At 34.1% G+C, this 20,868-nt stretch overlaps 1 protein-coding gene across 1 annotated transcript in view; it reads right to left on the bottom strand.

Moving 5' to 3' along the window:
* The window catches only part of LOC143044673 (dihydropyrimidine dehydrogenase [NADP(+)]-like), a 29,945-nt gene extending 18,458 nt beyond the window's left edge, over nt 1-11,487 (bottom strand). Inside the window, exons 1-6 of the mRNA XM_076216738.1 lie at nt 11,251-11,487; nt 7,359-7,469; nt 5,805-5,890; nt 4,702-4,789; nt 4,151-4,312; nt 3,373-3,569 (exon numbers count right to left, since the gene is read on the bottom strand). Coding sequence (XP_076072853.1) covers nt 3,373-3,569; nt 4,151-4,312; nt 4,702-4,789; nt 5,805-5,890; nt 7,359-7,469; nt 11,251-11,289 — 683 coding nt within the window. The 5' untranslated portion in view covers nt 11,290-11,487. The remainder of the gene's footprint in view (nt 1-3,372; nt 3,570-4,150; nt 4,313-4,701; nt 4,790-5,804; nt 5,891-7,358; nt 7,470-11,250) is intronic.
* Between the last annotated feature and the right edge of the window lie 9,381 nt (nt 11,488-20,868).

Below are 20,868 nucleotides of genomic sequence, written 5' to 3'. Positions count from 1 at the left end.
ACCATACAAGCTAAACCTAAAAGGTACTGAATGTCTGGCAGTATCATAAATTATATTAACAAAACTAATAATAATATACAAATATAACTGTCTTCACACTAGTCAAAGTGCAATAACTCTGACAGACTTTAAAGTCCATAGATTTGATTTTACATAAAGCTCAACCTACAGGAAAGAAAACCTGCTTTTATTTCTAGTTGTTAAAAAAACAAAAGACGAACAACTATAAATGATCTGAGCACAGGAGTCCTCTCACAAAGGGGTAATTATAATCTGAGCACAGGAGTCTTCTCTCAAAGGAGTAATTATAATCTGAGCACAGGAGTCTTCTCTCAAAGGAGTAATTATGATCTGAGCACAGGAGTCTTCTCTCAAAGGAGTAATTATGATTTGAGCACAGGAGTTCTCTCACAAAGGAGTAATTATAATCTGAGCACAGGAGTCTTCTCTCAAAGGAGTAATTATGATCTGAGCACAGGAGTCCTATCACAAAGGAGTAATTATAATCTGAGCACAGGAGTCTTCTCTCAAAGGAGTAATTATGATCTGAGCACAGGAGTCTTCTTTCAAAGGAGTAATTATGATCTGAGCACAGGAGTCCTCTCACAAAGGAGTAATTATAATCTGAGCACAGGAGTCTTCTCTCAAAGGAGTAATTATGATCTGATCACAGGAGTCCTGTCTCAAAGGAGTAATTATGATCTGAGCACAGGAGTCCTCTCCCGAAGGAGTAATTATGATCTGAGCACAGGAGTCCTCTCTTGAAGGGGTAATTATGATCTGAGCACAGGAGTCTTCTCTCAAAGGAGTAATTGGCTTGAGCACAGGAGTCCTCTCTCAAAGGAGTAATTATGATCTGAGCACAGGAGTCCTCTCTCAAAGGAGAAACTATGATCTGAGCACAGGAGTCCTCTCTCAAAGTAGTAATTATGATCTGAGCACAAGAATCCTCTCTCAAAGGAGTAATTATGATCTGAGCACAAGGATCCTCTCTTAAAGGAGTAATTATGATCTGAGCACAAGGATCCTCTCTCAAAGGAGTAATTATGATCTGAGCACAGGAGTCCTCTCTCAAAGGAGTAATTATGATCTGAGCACAGGAGTCCTCTCTCAAAGGAGTAATTATGATCTGAGCACAGGAGTCCTCTCTCGAAGGGGTAATTATGATCTGAGCACAAGGATCCTCGCTCAAAGGAGTAATTATGATCTGAGCACAAGGATCCTCTCTTAAAGGAGTAATTATGATCTGAGCACAAGGATCCTCTCTCAAAGGAGTAATTATGATCTGAGCACAGGAGTCCTCTATCAAAGGAGTAATTATGATCTGAGCACAGGAGTCCTCTCTCAAAGGAGTAATTATGATCTGAGCACAGGAGACCTCTCTCAAAGGAGAAATTATGATCTGAGCACAGGAGTCCTCTCTCAAAGAAGTAATTATGATCTGAGCACAAGGATCCTCTCTCAAAGGAGTAATTATGATCTGAGCACAGGAGACCTCTCTCAAAGGAGTAATTATGATCTGAGCACAAGAGTCCTCTCTCAAAATTAGGAGTAATTATGATCTGAGCACAGGAGTCCTCTCTCAAAGGAGTAATTATGATCTGAGCACAGGAGTCCTCTCTCAAAGGAGTAATTATGATCTGAGCACAGGAGTCCTCTCTCAAAGGAGTAATTATGATCTGAGCACAGGAGTCCTCTCTCAAAGGAGTAATTATGATCTGAGCACAGGAGTCCTCTCTCAAAGGAGTTATTATGTTCTGAGCACAGGAGTCCTCTCTCGAAGGAGTAATTATGATCTGAGCACAGGAGTCCTCTCTCGAAGGGGTAATTATGATCTGAGCACAGGAGTCCTCTCTCAAAGGAGTAATTATGATCTGAGCACAGGAGTCCTCTCTCGAAGGGGTAATTATGATCTGAGCACAAGGATCCTCTCTCAAAGGAGTAATTATGATCTGAGCACAAGATCCTCTCTCGAAGGAGTAATTATGATCTGAGCACAAGGATCCTCTCTCAAAGGAGTAATTATAATCTGAGCAGAGGAGTCCTCTCTCAAAGGAGTATTTGTGATCTGAGCACAGGACTCCTCTCTCAAAGGAGTAATTGGCTTGAGCAGACCTGAGCACAGGAGTCCTCTCTCAAAGGAGTAATTATGATCTGAGCACAAGAGTCCTCTCTCAAAGGAGTAATTATGATCTGAGCACAGGAGTCTTCTTTCAAAGGAGTAATTATGATCTGAGCACAGGAGTCCTCTCTCGAAGGGGTAATTATGATCGGAGCACAGGAGTCCTCTCTCAAAGGAGTAATTATGATCTGAGCACAGGAGTCCTCTCTCAAAGGAGTAATTATGATCTGAGCACAGGAGTCCTCTCTCGAAGGGGTAATTATGATCTGAGCACAGGAGTCCTCTCTCAAAGGAGTAAATATGATCTGAGCACAGGAGTCCTCTCTCGAAGGGGTAATTATGATCTGAGCACAAGGATCCTCTCTCAAAGGAGTAATTATGATCTGAGCACAAGGATCCTCTCTCAAAGGAGTAATTATGATCTGAGCACAAGGATCCTCTCTCAAAGGAGTAATTATGATCTGAGCAGAGGAGTCCTCTCTCAAAGGAGTAATTGTGATCTGAGCACAGGACTCCTCTCTCAAAGGAGTAATTGGCTTGAGCAGACCTGAGCACAGGAGTCCTCTTTCAAAGGAGTAATTATGATCTAAGCACAGGAGTCCTCTCTCAAAGGAGTAATGATCTGAGCACAGGAGTCCTCTCTCAAAGGAGTAATTATGATCTGAGCACAGGAGTCCTCTCCCGAAGGAGTAATTATGATCTGAGCACAGGAGTCCTCTCTCGAAGGGGTAATTATGATCTGAGCACAGGTGTCCTCTCTCAAAGGAGTAATTATGATCTGAGCACAGGAGTCCTCTCTCGAAGGGGTAATTATCATCTGAGCACAGGAGTCCTCTCTCGAAGGAGTAATTATGATCTGAGCACAGGAGTCCTCTCTCAAAGGAGTAATTATGATCTGAGCACAGGAGTCCTCTCTCAAAGGAGTAATTATGATCTGAGCACAGGAGTCCTCTCTCAAAGGAGTAATTGGCTTGAGCAGACTTTCAAATATATCTTAAGACAACATACCACTACCAGATATATGATAACTATGAAAGTACTTTGTGACTGAACAAAGAAGTCAAATGCAGCTTGAATTTTCTTTGTCTTCCTCCTTTGTATTTAATTGATACAGGGAAATAAATGTAGTTTTGAATATTATTCTTAATGATGTCAAAAAAGTTATGAAATAAATAGAACATTCAAATACATTCCATTTACTGAACCAGAATTATTATTTTTCACTGGACTTAACTATAATTATTCCCTACCTAAGTCCACCAATATATTCTTGTTTCTCAAAAATAGTCACATTGTTGTATCCCAGCCTGGCTAGGAAGGTAGCACAGCTAATACTGGCGGGTCCACAACCAATCAAAGCTATCTTAGCCTGATAACTCTCAGGAAGCTGGTCAACTGGAGGAAGAGATGGATCCCTTATCTGAGGTATTTTCATTTGCTTAAACACCTAAAACAAAATTATTATTATTCTTTTTAAATTTGCATGATACCACATCAGCCTTATAATGAAGGTGATCTTGCTTTCAGTAACTTCAAGCGTTCTTTGATATGGTATAATACTGTTTCATTTATTTTGTTTGTACATTTGTTTGTTATCTATTAAATCATTATTTAGAGTATAGAGTTGTTTCTATGCTAATTTTTATTGTATTTTCCCTTATGTATTTTTTGATAGCCCAATGATCGTTAAAAGTTTGAGGGCTGTAGTTTGATCCCATAACACATAAGTGTGCCTATCCTAACTTTGAAACCTTGTTAGTGGTTGTTTTTATCCTTTCCACATATTGATTAAGACTGTAAAATGATCTCAAGATGTCATTTGTTATTTGTTTTCAATCTTACTTATCTTTATCCCAAATCTTCTTTCACTTATATTTATCTCTTACAGTATCTTCAAGTTTGAACACAATAATCAAAGATTTCCTCCACATTTTTCCTCTTAGCTTACTTGTGATAGAAACTGTTGTACTCAATGTTGATAGTTAAACAAAGTTCAAGGGTCAGACTATTATCAAAAGCATGACTTACCTCTGTAGCAAACTGTTGTAGTCCCCCAATATTAATGGGACCTTCCTCTGAGGCGTATAGATTACATCCTCCTACACAAAGGTCAGATGTAGGACATACCATACCACAGGTCAATCCCAGAGGGTTGTCAGAAAATATGTATTTAGCAGATCCATAATAATTCTACAAAAAATTGAAATATAGCTAAAATATGCTTAAACTACATATACAAACTGTACCAAACAGAGCAATTGTTATTAAGATAATTCTTCCAGATCAAATAGAATAATAACTTAAGATATTTTACTAATTACTTCACTCAATAGACAAAACATTGTTCAATTTATCAAGTCAAATATATATGACAAAGAAATATTTTTAAAGCAGTCATACAATAAAAGTTTTATAAGAGAAAGCATTCATTTTATGAATGTCATAGAAATGTGTGCAACTAACTTGTCATTTTAAGTTCAATTCCAGTCTAAGCTAAAAAAAAATGACAAACTGACAAACAGACATTATATAAAATTTGTCTTCATATTGTACAAGTGAAAATAAGTCATATATCATACCTTGTTAGAAATACTGGTTATAAAAGATTTGACATCAAGCTGGGTAGGGCAACTCTTCTGACAGGGTGCATCAGCACATTTCAAACATCTGTAAAAGTAGATTTCATTTGATAAGTTAGACAAATATTCCATAAGCTTTACAATGTTATCTTACACATTCAGCCATTTAATTTGTCTTAGAAAACCTGTTTACAACAACTGTGGACTCTTCAAAGACATCAACATGCTTATGTTCTGTATAAATTTTGATTTTTTGATACTGGTAGTTTACTATTCAATTCAATTCTTCATCAACATCATCAAATGTTAAATATATATATAATATACATGTACATGTATATGAAGTACAATAACTGATAAATGAATACATCCTAGAAGAATAATGATCTATATTAAGTATTTGTTACATGTACTAACGAGTCTGCTCTACATTTAAATGTATGGAAAAGAAATTTACAAAGGTTATACATATGCCGTTTACATTTTCTTACTCCATAACTGTACAAGCTTAAATAATGATGGAAGCCTCTAATAATATGGCTTAATGTAATGTCTCCTTAGTGCATTTTAAAAATCACACAATAAATTGAAAATACTAATAAAATAGTCTACTGGTTTACACATAAATAAATAAATAACAATAAATAATTATGAATAAAACGTTCAACTGACAGCCATGACAGCAAAGAATTTATAATAGAAAAAAAAGACCATGAGTTGCCAACACAATCTATATCTGTGTCCAACAAAACTGGTTAATTTTAATAGGTTATTTAAAAGTTTTGCATGAAATGTATTTCCAATTGGTTTTCTTTCAAAATTCTTTTTAAATGAAGACAATTCAGTAAATACTGAAAAACATTAAGTGCATGTATGATCCTTTACTGTGGTGATTTTAAAACAGAAGATTATCTTATGTATGCTCAGGTATGGATGGTCATTAACTGCAATAAATTTTTTGCATCAGTCAAAAACTTCCTCATTTTAACCCCAAAGTTGATATGGGTGCATTTGGTAGATAACAATATCGATAACCTGTCTCATTGACTTTTATCCTACATTTATTTATAATCTTATTTTGTACTGTTATTACTGTAACATACCTGGATGCTTCTTTTAATGCACCTCTTTCACTCAATGTTGTATGTTTTATATCTTCAAAGTTCTTCTCCAAAGTTGTTTCACAACTCTGCAACAACAAAACATACATCTTTCAATCAGTGTATATTAAAGTAAATACAATATTTTAATAATGTTTATAAAGCTTTAATTTATAAAACAATTGTTTTTTTTTGTTCTTTTATAAATGATTGCCTCAACAAATTAAAAATGGCTTCAATTCTCATATGTGTCTTATGTTTTGAACTCACAAATTTTCCTACATGTACTTATCATCAATAAAAGTATAGTTTTTAATTCTAAAAACGCATAATTATATGCAAAGTTCCTTTTCTTCAACATTTTGAAATTCTCTACTATTTATAGTATATGTTTTAAGTAACTTTGGAATCATTATTAGATATATTTTCTATTATTATGATTAATAGTTGATGTCACATGACATATGTAATTAAACAAAATTAAAATTTTAAGCCTGCAATCTCTCTAAGAGGAACATTCAGAAAGGATGTTCTGCTAACAAACTTTTAAATACTGTAAATAATTATTTTTGAGGAAACTTTATTTCCCATTTAGTCCATTCAATGATCATTTGATTTTGCAATTCTCAAATGAGAAGGTTCAGTAAGACCCCTTTTCGGCCCCAAAATATAGCAGTTTTACAAAATTGTGAAAATGTAATCTTTAAGTTATTTATTGGAAAGTAGAATGCTTCTTTGAGTCATGCTAAATTACTGAAATCTTAAAAAATTTAGCATTTTAGTTAAATTTTAGACGGTTTCTGTTTAAAATGAAAGTGGCCGCATTCGTGTTCATTCATAATATTGAAATTTAAGTTGTATTTGATGATAATACATAATATATATAAAGTTAAGGATGAACAAAGTTGTGGCCACTTTCATTTTTGACAAAAACCAGCTGAAAAGTGACGTTTTTTGGCATATTTGATATATGTTTCATATTTAAGCTTGAATCGGTGCGTTTTTAATGACTAAATCAGTTAAAATCTTTCACATAAACTAATTGAATCAATTGAAATAGACACTTAAGTGTTTAAAAACTGTCTAAAATCTTTCGTTAGATGAACTTGAAATTTAAGGCCAAAATTGACCCTTACCAGACCTACTGCTTTACTTGGTGTTGTTAAGTAAGAACGGTAAGGAAAACCCAAGGGGACGATAAATGTCTGACCCGTGTTAAGAGAGAGCCATATCTCTTGCACGTAAAAGACACCCTTGTAGATTTCAGGCTAATGCCGCTACAAGGCAGCAACTGCACCCGAAAAGTGGAAAGGGATTAATATAAGTTGCAAAACTTGTTTCCCAATCTACTATAAATAAATATGTTTAAACTAAAACCCAAGTTTTACATATTTGTGATATTTTTCTACTTGTGAAAGTTGCCTAATTAAATCACTCTTGAAAACTAGTTGGTTTACAGTACATGTACATTTGTACTACGTTAACATCATCCATCAAGACTGTTGGTATACAATTAAATGTTAGTTTACACTAATATACCATATTATTGTGACTTACGTTACATCCTTTTTCCTGGTTCCTTTTCCAGTGTTGCTTGTTCTTCTTGGTTGAAGCACTAGGTACCAGATTGGCATTTTGATGAATTTTAGGATTCAGAGCTAATATGTTCTGGAACATAAAATATTAGATTTTTAATCATAATGTATCACTATATTAATATTTTAGGCAGGTGGGATTTTTTTTTAATTACTGGCTACGATATATGCCCTATTGAAATGTCCCTCGCACCATGCGCACTGCTTAAATGAGGAATTATAAATTTAATTGTGTGTACAGTATTTAGAATTCTAGAAATTCAAGAATAGGAACACAGTTGTGTATTTCAAACTTTTGTATATGTTACAAAGAATATGTTTTTATTATCATGATAATCATGATAATCATGATAATGGTACCTCAAAGGGAAAAAAAGTATAAATCTCATTTCTCTGATAAATGATGGATTAATGACTTGATGTCCACCATTTTTTACTAGCTATTTACTTATATATTACCACATTGAAGTTATAATATCGTACAGATGTTCTTCATTCATGTCATTAACAAAATGATAAAAGTTAAAATTCTACATTTCTTTAGAATAAGGTTAATTTCAAAAGGACAAAAAATTACAATGATTCATGTAACTGTCCATTACCATATTCAATTTTGAACATGTTTGCCTTCAATAAAATTATGTAGTTATATATAGATACATAAGTAGATATACCATTTTTACAACAATTCAGTAAACATATTTGACCAAGTAACATAATTGTCCTAAATTTAGTCCAATGGAATAATAATTTGTCATATATATCATGTATATATACCTACATGTTATAAATGTCTAACATGTTAAATTAATGATGTTGTACTTAAAATATGTCTAATAACAACAATATATGTAACGTAGCTCAGTACATACATATGTACACAAAACACATTTTAAGGATATAACCAGGGACTTCCAATCAATGTCAAAGGTTATGGTTTCACTGGTGGGATGTAATCAGTAGAATTGAAAACAGTTGAAAAGAAAATGGAAATAGATGTATCAACACATATACATGATATAGTTTTTAAGAAAAATCTATGGACTTGAAATTGGAGATTTGATAATTTTAAGACAATTTTCTAACATGTTCGTTCCATTAGAAGTTTAACAAAACTAATGTAGCTTAGGTGTAGTTTTCAGAAACTAGCGTGCATATACAATGATATACATTTTGACCAACTTTATTGTTCTAAATTTAGTTCTACTGTCTAACCAATGTCATGCATATAATTAATGTCTAAACAAGTTAAAGTAATGATATTGTCCTACTGTAAATTTTATACAACAGTGCAGAAATGACTTATATCATGACATGACAACTCTAGTATATTTCTGTGACAGATCCAGAAATTTTCATAAGTGGGGGGCTAGGGCCCACTGACTGCCTAAGAGGGGGCAAACTCCAGTGATTCCCTATATAATTAACCAAAATTTTCCAAGAAATGGGGGGGCTCCCAGAAAAGAAGGGGAAGCCGCCATCCCCTCCCCCTAAATCCGCCTCTGTATTTGTTATCCTTATCCTATGTTGAGGTACCTGGTACATAAAAATTACAGTAAACACATGGTAAATATCAGTCCCTTAGAAATTTATTTAGGTTCTGTGGTTTCAAAAGCAGTGTTGATTTCATAAAATTTAACAATTGGGAATTAAAAACAAAGAGACAAAATGGAAAGAAAAACTGAGCATTTAACAATGGTTATGTAAGAGTTAATTTGTGTAATGTAGGTTCATAAATTGGAAGAAAAATATTTAATTTACTTGTAAAAGCAAAAGAAATTGAGAAAAAACGTGAAATGCACAAATACGAAAATATTTTGAGTCATAGCAAGAGTAGAAAGAGTTGCTTTAGAGACATTGAACCAAGCCATATAGTCAGACATGCAATACCAGATTGATCAGCTTAGAAAACTGTATCAATTGCATTTTTGACCACTGTCCAGGATGCAACAATTACTTCAACTCACTTTTGTATTTTTAAGAATAATCTGCCAATGCAAACTGCCAAGTCAAACAGACAAATGAAACATACTAAAGTATGTTGCAATTATATTGCATGAACTTTAAAGCATTTATAACATGTTTAACTAGGTTTGATAAGTTGCTACAAATGAATATAGAATGTATAGATACATTTGTATGTCAGTTTTTCATATTTTCTGTATTTATCAAAATGAATTGACACTTGGTTTAAAATATTTTACAGAATATATATTATTGTTTGGATGACTTGCAGGAAACATATTAAGTAACTACGAGTACTCTTAGATCTGTACTTAAAGTGTCTATTTGTTGTTGGGATGTACAATTACCCGGCCACATCCACTCTGTGTTTAAAATTAGTTAAAATATTATTTATTATATGCTGGAGATGGACTTAAAATGTTACAAATAATACCAATTTGATAAATATAAACAAAATGTCTGCCATCTGATGGCAAGAAAGGATCGTTTTCCAGAGAAATCGTTGGGGAATCCAGGTAGGTTAATTTATTTATTGATAGATAGCAGAAAAATGGCATCAAGTTAGTTGCCTTTTTGTTTCTTAGTATGGATAGTAAAATTGGGTATTTTCTCTAAGTCGTTTAAATCACTCGAAACTTGGAGAGAAATGCACAGAAGTGATATTTATGTATTATAAGTATAGAAAATTGAATATTTTAATCAGCAAAAAAAAATTTTAAAAAATATCTGTATCATATATGCAAGCGCCTGTGTTTGAAAGCTGTGAACTGTCAATGACTGTAGCTGTGTCATAAGTAAAACATCAATCTTTGCAAATCAAAATTATAGCCATTGAAACGGGATCAAAGGCACCCCCATCCCCCTTTGTAGGAAAAAAAATGTTTTATTAAGTAGAAAATCACTGAAGCATGACTGAAATCCACCCCTCTTAGAGGAGGGTGGTAAAGGGGGGTGCATGCACGAAGAAAACGTGAAATAAGACATAATTTCACATTGAACGTGAAATAATTTCTGTAGTGAACGTTGAACGAAAAATAAATACTTTAATTGGAACCTTTTGTGACTGAGTCACTGCCTTCTTGTATATATTACCTCTTTGTTTTACTTGATATCCCCGATTTCGTATACACATTTATGATATAATTGGTTTACGGCTTTTAAAAAAGTATTTCTTGATGATCCCTGCCTAGTGTTTGAATTTTATTTGAAAAATACCGAGCATGCAAAATAAGACTTTGAAAATCACGATGCACGTAAAATTAAATAAGCAGAACACGTTGAACGAGGCACCCGTCTTGCACGACTGAACGTCAAATAAAAAAGTAAAAACACGTTGAACGTGAAATAAAAAACAGCGCTCACGTTGCACGAAAATAACCCTTTACTACCCTCTTAGAGCAGTCAGTGCCCCCCTTTTTTTATAAAAAGTTCTTGATCCGTCATTTATATGGATCAATTCATATAACAGATTTCAAAAAATTGATATTGAGAATTTAAGAAATAATTATATATTCTTCACAGGGCTGGTCCATTATATAGCATGAAAACTTTTTTTGTTCAATTGTATTCCTGGGATGCTGTTTCACAGGAATCGGAAGTTCTATCAATAAAATTCTGTAAATAATAAGGTCGACTATTCTCTACGAGAAGCTCTATTGATAGTTGACCTTATTATTTACAGAATTTTATTGATAGAACTTCCGATTCCTGTGGCTGTTTCAACACTATCCATTATGCAAACACAGCTATATCATGTCCATTATCTGGGTCAGTTTTGTCCAAGATATTAATGCATGAATTATGAAGTCAGTGCGTGCAAATAAACGCTTAATTAAACGAAAGAATTTTTTATAGTAATATAGAAATGTGTATTGTCAATGCAGTCCTACCTCTATATCTTGCACATCCCTGCTCAACAACGTGGCCATGATGCTGAACTTGTTTACATATAAATGCGGTCAGGTCAACCTTCAGTCATTGAGCTAGTCCATTGTATCGTGTTATAATTATAGAGGGGAAGTAGGATTTTTATTTATTCCAGCGCAAATATTCCAGTGCACCTGAACTGAATAGTTCAATACAATTTTTTTAAAACATCGTTTTTTTTTCCTCATTTTCTGTATATATTTTCATTGAATTACCGTATCGTGACGTTAATATTTTAACATTCATTATCGACTTAAGTCAGTTTCAGATAACATCTAGGATGTTTACACAATCTCAATGAATCGATTTACTATTGTGTCCCAAGGATACATCCGTTCAGATTTAGTAAACGGTGTACATAATGCACGTGACATAATGTTTACTAACTTTGGTAAACATATACAGTAACTATTCCAGTTAAAATGCACAGGCGCTTGGGTATATCACGCTTTTTTTCAATAAGAGGGTGCATGTGCTGTCGCCGGGCTGTGTGCGAATTCCTGAATGAGTTTCAGATTTATTTAAAAAATTTTATTACAATTTGTTTTATTTTCAACAGTTTTTTTTTTAATTTTTCTGTAACGGAATCAACAAATTGAAATGTTCGTTGCTGTCGCCAAATCTTAAATTAGGTGTTGATCACTAGAAAGTTGCCTCCGGTTTGAGCATTTCTTTATCCTTCACAGTTACACAGCGGTGATATCTTTCAGGAAAAAAACTTTCATGCGTTAATCTCCCCAAAACGCATGACAGCATACTCCCTAAGGGTTGTCACTCAAACCAGGAACATGTTCATTACGCAATCTTAAATACGTGGAAATTTTCAATATAAATATATATATGATCAAACTTGAAGCTGAAACAGGGTAAAAACATTGTTGATAAAGTTACTCAAATCAAGACAGGCATACTTTTCTGTATTGTACAGTTTATTGATTCAGGGAATGTCGGAAGGGAAGATATTGGATGTAAAAACGTAGTAAATGACATGTTCGTTACTGCTAAAAAGTTCTCTCAGTTAAAACTCAGTATATTCCTATCAGCACTAGGTAATTCTGTATTATTATCCTTTCTAGAAAAATAAACCGGTGATCAGTATACTTAAAATGTACGTCACTGAAAAATTCGTTATTTAGGATATGAAACACTCAAAACGTGATAGTTTTACATAAAAGAGGGACGAAAGATACCAAAAACAGTCAAACTCATAAATCGAAATAAACCGACAACGCCATGGCTAAAAATGAAAAAGACAAACAGGCAAACAATAGTACACATGACACAACATAGAAAACTAAAGAATAAACAACACGAACCCCACCAAAAACTAGGTGTGATCTCAGGTGCTCCGGAAGGGTAAGCAGATCCGACTGTTCCACATGTGGCACCCGTCGTGTTGCTTATGATATAAAAGTATGGGATGCTGGATGAGTTGACTGCCGACATTTATTCAAAACGATAACAGTTTCATTCATTTATACACTTTTGACAGGAGAGGGATCCACATTTATAAGGTACGTTAACGTTTTACATTACCACGCATTTCTTATAATGAAATACACAACTACGAAATATTATATCACCGTGTTTACATAAAAACCTATACTATGCAATATGCTCATACATCGTAATTGACAAGGATGTCTTAAAAAAGAGAGACGAAAGATACCAAAGGGACAGTCAAACTCATAAATCTAAAACAAACTGACAACGCCATAGCTAAAAACGAAAAAGACAAGCAAACAACAGCACACATGACACAGCATAGAAAACTAAAGAATAAACAACACGAACCCCACCAAAAAACTATGGGCGATCTCAGGTGCAAGCACAGGAATATCGTATCAATTGGGAGATATATACCCTGTATGCAGGTGCTGCTGGAATGTTGCTACTTATAGAAATGGAAAGTTCACAATTGGAAAGCTGAAATCATCTCTTTTGTCGTAAAGTTTTGTTTTCAACCGACCCTCATTGTCAATTTCTAGATGTAAGTCAAAATATGAGGTCGACTTAACTGTATCTGTAGTATTCTTTATCTCCAGCTCGATGGGATAGATGCGTTCCACATAGTCACCAAATTTTGAATTATTTAGTGAAAGAACATCATCTATATAGCGGAAAGTATAGTTAAAGGATATTGCTAACTTCTTATCTTTCTTCCTAAGAAGTTCCTGCATGAAAAGTCAGTCTCATAATAATAAAGAAACAAGTCGGCAAGTAGAGGGGCACAGTTTGTTCCCATTGGAATGCCGACAGTCTGTTGAAAAACATGTCCTCCGAACGTAACAAATATGTTGTCAATCAAGAAATCAAGCATCTTGATAATATCAGTTTCAGAGATTTTTTTGTTTGAATCAGAGTGATCCTTTACAAAGTAGGATTTATCCCTCCCTAAGACAAGATACTTGTATCTACGTTGGCCATTCTTTTTTATGAAACAAAGCAATACCAACTCTTTCAATTTGTCTCTTAGTTTGGAATGTGAAATACTTGTGTAAAGAGTAGAAAAGTCAAATGTTTTAAATATTGTTACAAGATAAAAGAGAGTTTGTTAAAATGTGTTAATCAATGACATTGTACTTTTTAAATTTAAACACATTGAAATAGTTCTGTAATGTTGTCTTAGGACTACCACTATGTCTATTTATCACTTTCCATTGCGTAATTGCATTTCAGTTGAATAAATAAAAGCACTATATATATATATATATATATATATATAGGCGTAAAAAATAATTTTCACATGTGCAGATATATATATAATTCATTAAATAAAATAATAAAATAAGTAAAAAGTTAACAGTTCCATTCTATCGATTTCATCCTTCCATTGGGACTCTTCATGATAACTGATGTAGTGTCGCTATAGGCGACGTCGTTAAGGTTGCACTTTGTAAATACAGCTGTTTCTGACAACACGCCTCTTTTGGGGAGAAATAGAATATTCATAGAAAATTAATTTTGTTTACATACTGGTTCCCAGTTATGCTCTCTGTGTTCCATATCGAAGAGACAGAACTGGGGAATGTTACCAGTAAATAAACACGTGCATATTGTTTACATTGAAATCTGTGGTAACCTTTCATTCGAGGTAGGGGTAGTTAAGAAAATTAGTGTAAGTTTCAACTCTGAGAAGTTCGGGGCATATAAACGTTGAAAATATGCCGCACAGCCCTATATTTTGACCTTTGAAAAAAATTGTGGTGCAAATGAACTTTCAATTCTAGGATAAGATTTTTTTCAAAACTTCATAGTAAAAGTGGTACAGTTTTAGCTGTAAAAGGAGTTCCTATGGGAAATTGCATTGTCAATATTTACAGAAATGCAACCTTAAGGAGGTTTATGACGTTCCGTCATTGTTCGTTGGATTTAATTTTGATCGGAACGTTGTTATGAAATAACGTTCCATCTCTTTTCTATATGCTTCATCCCGTCTACATTTAAAAATAGGCATTATTTGAAAATGCTTTTTACCACAAATGTCAAGATGGGCACTAATTGGCGAATTTCTGTATTGTGGGTGTTTTATTTGTTCTTTGTGAACTCGCACCCGTTCACAGAGGCTATTCCCGGTCTGTCCAATATAATTTTCGTGACAACCAGGACATGTGACGCAGTAAATAAGGTTTGTTGTCTTACAAGTCATATTGGCGTTCACATGAAATTTTTTGCCATCTTTAAATGATTTCATATTACCCGTTTCTAAATATTTCGTATCTTGGCCACAAACACCGCATCTTGAATCTCCGCAAGACTTTATTTCAAAGTCATTAACCTTTGGTTCGAACCGAGCTCTGGTTAAGTGTTTCTTTAAGTTTTTAGGTTGTCTTCGGCTGTAGATTAAGTTTTCTTCCGGTATCAATTTTTTCATAGTTTCACTTTCGTGTAGAATCGGAAGGTTTGATTTAATTGTATTAAAAACGTTTGGTAAATACGGGTCATGTGTACTAACAAACGGTATTTTCTTTAAGGTTTCGTCCGTGTCTTTCACTTTCGGGGTTCGTAATTCTTGAAGTGTCAAGAGTTTAGATTTTCGAATTCCACTTTCGATTAAACCCTCTGGGTTTAAAAGAATAATTCGGAAATAAAAAGGACCATGATAAATCTTTCGTACTAAGAAACAAATCAACTTACACCCAAAGACCGGGGAAAGATGATTATTTAGATACTTACATTGAGACAATAACAAAATTTCCCGTCCGTACACGTAAATGTAAACAGAATTTAACCCGAAATGAACAGGGTAAAAACATTGTGGATAAAGTTACTCAAATCAAGACAGGCATAGGTAGCTGTTGTGTCAAATAGCCTTTTAATTCCTTCAAACGTACTTCTCGAATGTTATGGTCAGATACTATAGCACAAATCCGTCTGGCCATACAGTAAGGTATATTTCGTTTTGTATGGGACGGATGACACGAATGAAAATTTAAGTATTGATGGGTGTCTGTGGATTTATAATAAATATCCGTTGTTATATGTCTGCCTGATTTTAAGATGAGGATATCCAAAAATGGTAGTTGTGTGTCACTGGTTTCCATGGTGAATTTAATCGACGGATGTAAGGAGTTGATAAGATCTTTAAATTTATATAAATCTTTTTCTGATCTGCTCCAAAATATTATACAGTCATCTAATTATCTTTTCCAAAATTTAATGACATAATCACAGAAATTTTGATCGAATTGGACAGATATTTGTCGATACATCTGTTGCTCTAAGTATCCCGTCACTAAATTTGCGTATGTGGGGGCAACTTTAGTTCCCACGGCTGTACCTTTAATTTGTCTGTATTTGTTTCCGTCGAAATAAAATGTATTTTCTTCCAGAACTATTTTGGTAGCTTCTAGTATGATTATCTATTGTCAATTTCATCCCGTTTTTCTTCGATCCAGTATTTTACGGCTGTAAGACCTAGATCATGGGGAATATTTGTGTATAGACTTGTAACATCAAAGCTTGTTAATAGTGTTTCTTCCGGAACTATGGCAGGAATGTGATTTAAAAATTCCATATCATCTTTGATATAACTTGGAATTGACGGACATAGATGTTTGATAACAAGGTCGATAAAATGACTTAGTCTTTGAGTTAATGATTCCGGTCCGGCTATAATTGGTCTTAATTTCAAATCGGCGGGACGGAATGTTTCAACGTAAATATTGTTTTGATCTCGAACAGTATTTTGTATTTGTGCACTTTTATGTACTTTTGAAAGTCCATAAAAATTACTCTCTTTCGGATCAAAGTCACACAAGTACGCTATTTCCTAAATACCTTTTCCAAAATTTAATGACATAATCACAGAAATTTTGATCGAATTGGACAGATATTTGTCGATACATCTGTTGCTCTAAGTATCCCATCACTAAATTTGCGTATGTAAAAATTCCATATCATCTTTGATATAACTTGGAATTGACGGACATAGATGTTTGATAACAAGGTCGATAAAATGACTTAGTCTTTGAGTTAATGATTCCGGTCCGGCTATAATTGGTCTTAATTTCAAATCGGCGGGACGGAATGTTTCAACGTAAATATTGTTTTGATCTCGAACAGTATTTTGTATTTGTGCACTTTTATGTACTTTTGAAAGTCCATAAAAATTACTCTCTTTCGGATCAAAGTCACACAAGTACGCTATTTCCTTCTCGGTTAGACATTGATTGTAGTCTTTTATCAGTTTCTTTTATCTCTTTTTAGTTGCTTTATCCGGGTTATTTGTTATTTGTTTGTAGTATTCCTCATCATTAAGCTGTTCCAAAACCTTTTCTTTATAAAAGTCGGAAATTTTGTTATTGTCTCAATGTAAGTATCTAAATAATCATCTTTCCCCGGTCTTGGGGTGTAAGTTGATTTGTTTCTTACGAAAGATTTATCATGGTCCTTTTTATTTCCGAATTATTCTTTTAAACCCAGAGGGTTTAATCGAAAGTGGAATTCGAAAATCTAAACTCTTGACACTTCAAGAATTACGAACCCCGAAAGTGAAAGACACGGACGAAACCTTAAAGAAAATACCGTTTGTTAGTACACATGACCCGTATTTACCAAACGTTTTTAATACAATTAAATCAAACCTTCCGATTCTACACGAAAGTGAAACTATGAAAAAATTGATACCGGAAGAAAACTTAATCTACAGCCGAAGACAACCTAAAAACTTAAAGAAACACTTAACCAGAGCTCGGTTCAAACCGAAGGTTAATGACTTTGAAATAAAGTCTTGTGGAGATTCAAGATGCGATGTTTGTGGCCAAGATACGAAATATTTAGAAACGGGTAAAATGAAATCATTTAAAGATGGCAAAAAATTTCATGTGAACGCCAATATGACTTGTAAGACAACAAACCTTATTTACTGCGTCACATGTCCTGGTTGTCATGAAAATTATATTGGACAGACCGGGAATAGCCTCTGTGAACGGATGCGAATTCACAAAGAACAAATAAAACACCCAGAATATTGAAATTCGCCAATTAGTGCCCATCTTGACATTTGTGGTAAAAAGCATTTTCAAATAATGCCTATTTTTAGATGTAGACGGGATGAAGCATATAGAAAAGAGATTATAAGTTATCTACGTTCATATCTGTAGATATGGATATTTTAACACCCTGAAGTACCCCAGTACACCATGAGGCGTAGCCGAAGGGTGTACAGGGTACTGAAGGGTGTTAAAATATCCATATCTACGGATATGAACGTAGATAACGAATTTGTCCCCGGTCTTAGTCCGAATCGGGCGAGTTTTACGGAAATTCGGGTACAAAGTGTAACGTGAAAACAACGTTTTTTTCATTTTCTAAAAAAGTTTAATTGAAATTTCGAAATTTTACATATTTTTTACGGGGTGTAGGGTACTACCTTTGGTAGAACCCTACAGGTAGTCAAATATAAGAAGTTTTTAATACGGATACAGAGAAAATGGATTGAGTCAAATTTGGCGCTCAATGTTGTGAGAGTTACGTCATAGATGGTGTGACGTCAACGTGGGTCATTTGCATAGCAAGGTCCCTTCCTTAAGCAGTCAAGTGATGTATTTAATGAAATGAGTGTAAATTATCGGCATAATAGGACAAAATCGTTAATGAATTAAATATTTAGTCACAAACATCAGTGATAATCTACAGAATTCAATATTTCACAAGGAGCAATTATGGAACTAAAGAAAACTTGCGTGAAGTTCCCCGGGATAATGGTTAGCAACGTCCGGGGATATGGGTTAGCAACACCCAGGGGCTATGGGTTTTGTAACGACGTGCGTTAACCAATCAAAATCCTAGATATATTCTAAGCCGGGGATAAGGAACGTTATTTAAGAGATAACTGTATTGTATTTGAAGCTTTAAGGACGTCCATCGGTAGTTTTACTGTCGCAAATTTAGTTTACCTGGCGACGCGGAGCGGAGACAGGTAAACGGGTATTTGCGACAGTAAAACTACCGATGGACGTCCGCATAGCTTCAAATACAATACAGTTATCTCTATTCAAATGCAAAACAAGTTTATAATTAAATTTCAATCATTATTTCGTTGTAAAATGTTCATTAAAGAAAATTCCGCGAAAATATGTTATGTTCTTTGGTCCCTACACTACGTGACGTCATAGGTATGCTTCCGGCGTCAAACATAAACACCGGGTGTTTTCTGGCTTCTGTGCCGCTTCAGAATGTAATAAAATTTGATAAAAAGAAGATTTTTAGGCGCAACAAGTGAGTTTTTTGTTAATATGAGGCAGGCATAACCTGTGAATGGGGACGAAGTCTGTATATGTATTATTTTTTTACTTCAAACATGTTAATAAAGGATACGGAAATACCGTAACGTTCCCGATTTTGGTTACGTTGTTAGGGATTTAGCTGTGACGTTCTTTAAGTTATGACGTCATATTCAATGTAACCAAAAGAAACGTTTTTTTTTCAAATCAAACAATTATTATAAATGAAACTGTATTGAGTTCCAATCTTATATTTTACTAGACTGATGAATATATTTTTTTTTCAAACAAGACAGATTTCTGCGCAAATGCGGGTAAAACCGGAACAGGAACTAGATCTGAAAAAAAAGTTAACGATTTTGAGTTCATTAGTAGAATGAAAAATTCGGGAAATTTTCCCGACTTTTTTTTTTTTTTTTATTGATTTTTCTACCGTAATTGGGGACTTCGTCCCCATATTATTGTAGAAATAACATGTCAATACATTCCGAAATTCAAAATGTCGGCTTCCTTAGTTACAGACAAGGAGATAGAGAATTTTACGCTTGCTGTTATCCAATCAGAACAATTGTTGCAAATAATTGCATTAGAATTCATAACAACGTTCTGATCAAAATTAAATCCAGAGAACTTTTAATAACGAACAATGACGGAACGTCATAAACCTCCTTAACGCATTGAACGACTTCGCCTATAGCGACACTACATCAGTTATCCTGAAGAGTCCCAATGGAAGGATGAAATCGATAGAATGGAACTGTTAACTTACAAATTAATAAAAAGTCGAATCCTACAGAAACAGACGTTTTTTTCTAATGTTATAGCAAATTCTCACGTCTATGAAAACTTACCTGCTTCCAAAAAATGCATGCAACTTGAAATCAATTTGTTGAAGAAATTACTAATGTGATGACAGTACAACGTTTCCATTTGTCACGTTTAAGTTTGTGCAAAATATAGGACAATTCCCACATATGTGAGGGTCTGGATGGGGTCTGTTATTCTATAAACATTTAATTTTCACTTGTTTCTCTATTCTTTAAAAAGTAAATCCCTTTTTTCTCTATCTTCAAAAAATTAACCCCTTTTTTCTCTAATCTTCCTTTTTTTTGCCCATTATTCTCTAATCTTCATTTTTTAAGGGCATTATTCTTTAATCATTTAACCCCCATCCAAACCCTCATATGTAGTGATATCGAACATTTCATCTCTAGTAACGAACATTTCAAAATAATTTTTAGCTTATCTCTTATGAAAATGGTTTGGCGATTAGGCACTTCTTAAAAATAGTTTCGCCGAAAACTTTCCTTACGTACAAATAGAAACGATATTGACACCAGGCCCGTAGCCAGGAATTTCCAAGGGGGGTTCGTTGGACTCATGAACTCGACTTTAACTGTCACAATTTGAACAAAACGTTGACTTTAACAGTGCTTGTTTGATTTCAAAGGGGGGGGGGGGGGGGGTTCGTCCGAACCCCCGAACCCCCTGGCTACGGGTATGTTGACACATATCTCAATGGGCCGTTTTTTTCAGTAAGATATTGCAATAAAGCAATACTTGTATCATTTAATATTTCTTCATTACAGTAAGACAGAGCAAACAACGGACTGAGAGGCTGCATGCTTAATTGTTCGCCCAACATCAACATAATAATTGGGATTTCAATGTGATGCATAATCATATTACGACTTTGTATACTTTATTTATTCTTACATAGCTATAATCTTCTATTTCTTTTAACTCGTGCCTATCGAAAAATTTTAAAATTTAACATGAATGTAAACAAGCATTGCACATTTACTACATTTCCTCTTCAAACTACAGGACATTGTACGAATGATTGCGTATAGA

Source organism: Mytilus galloprovincialis, chromosome 1 (assembly GCF_965363235.1).
Source record: "Mytilus galloprovincialis chromosome 1, xbMytGall1.hap1.1, whole genome shotgun sequence".
Taxonomy (NCBI): domain Eukaryota; kingdom Metazoa; phylum Mollusca; class Bivalvia; order Mytilida; family Mytilidae; genus Mytilus; species Mytilus galloprovincialis.
The sequence above is the reverse complement of the archived record's forward strand: the minus strand, read 5'-3'. Positions and strand labels throughout refer to the sequence as shown.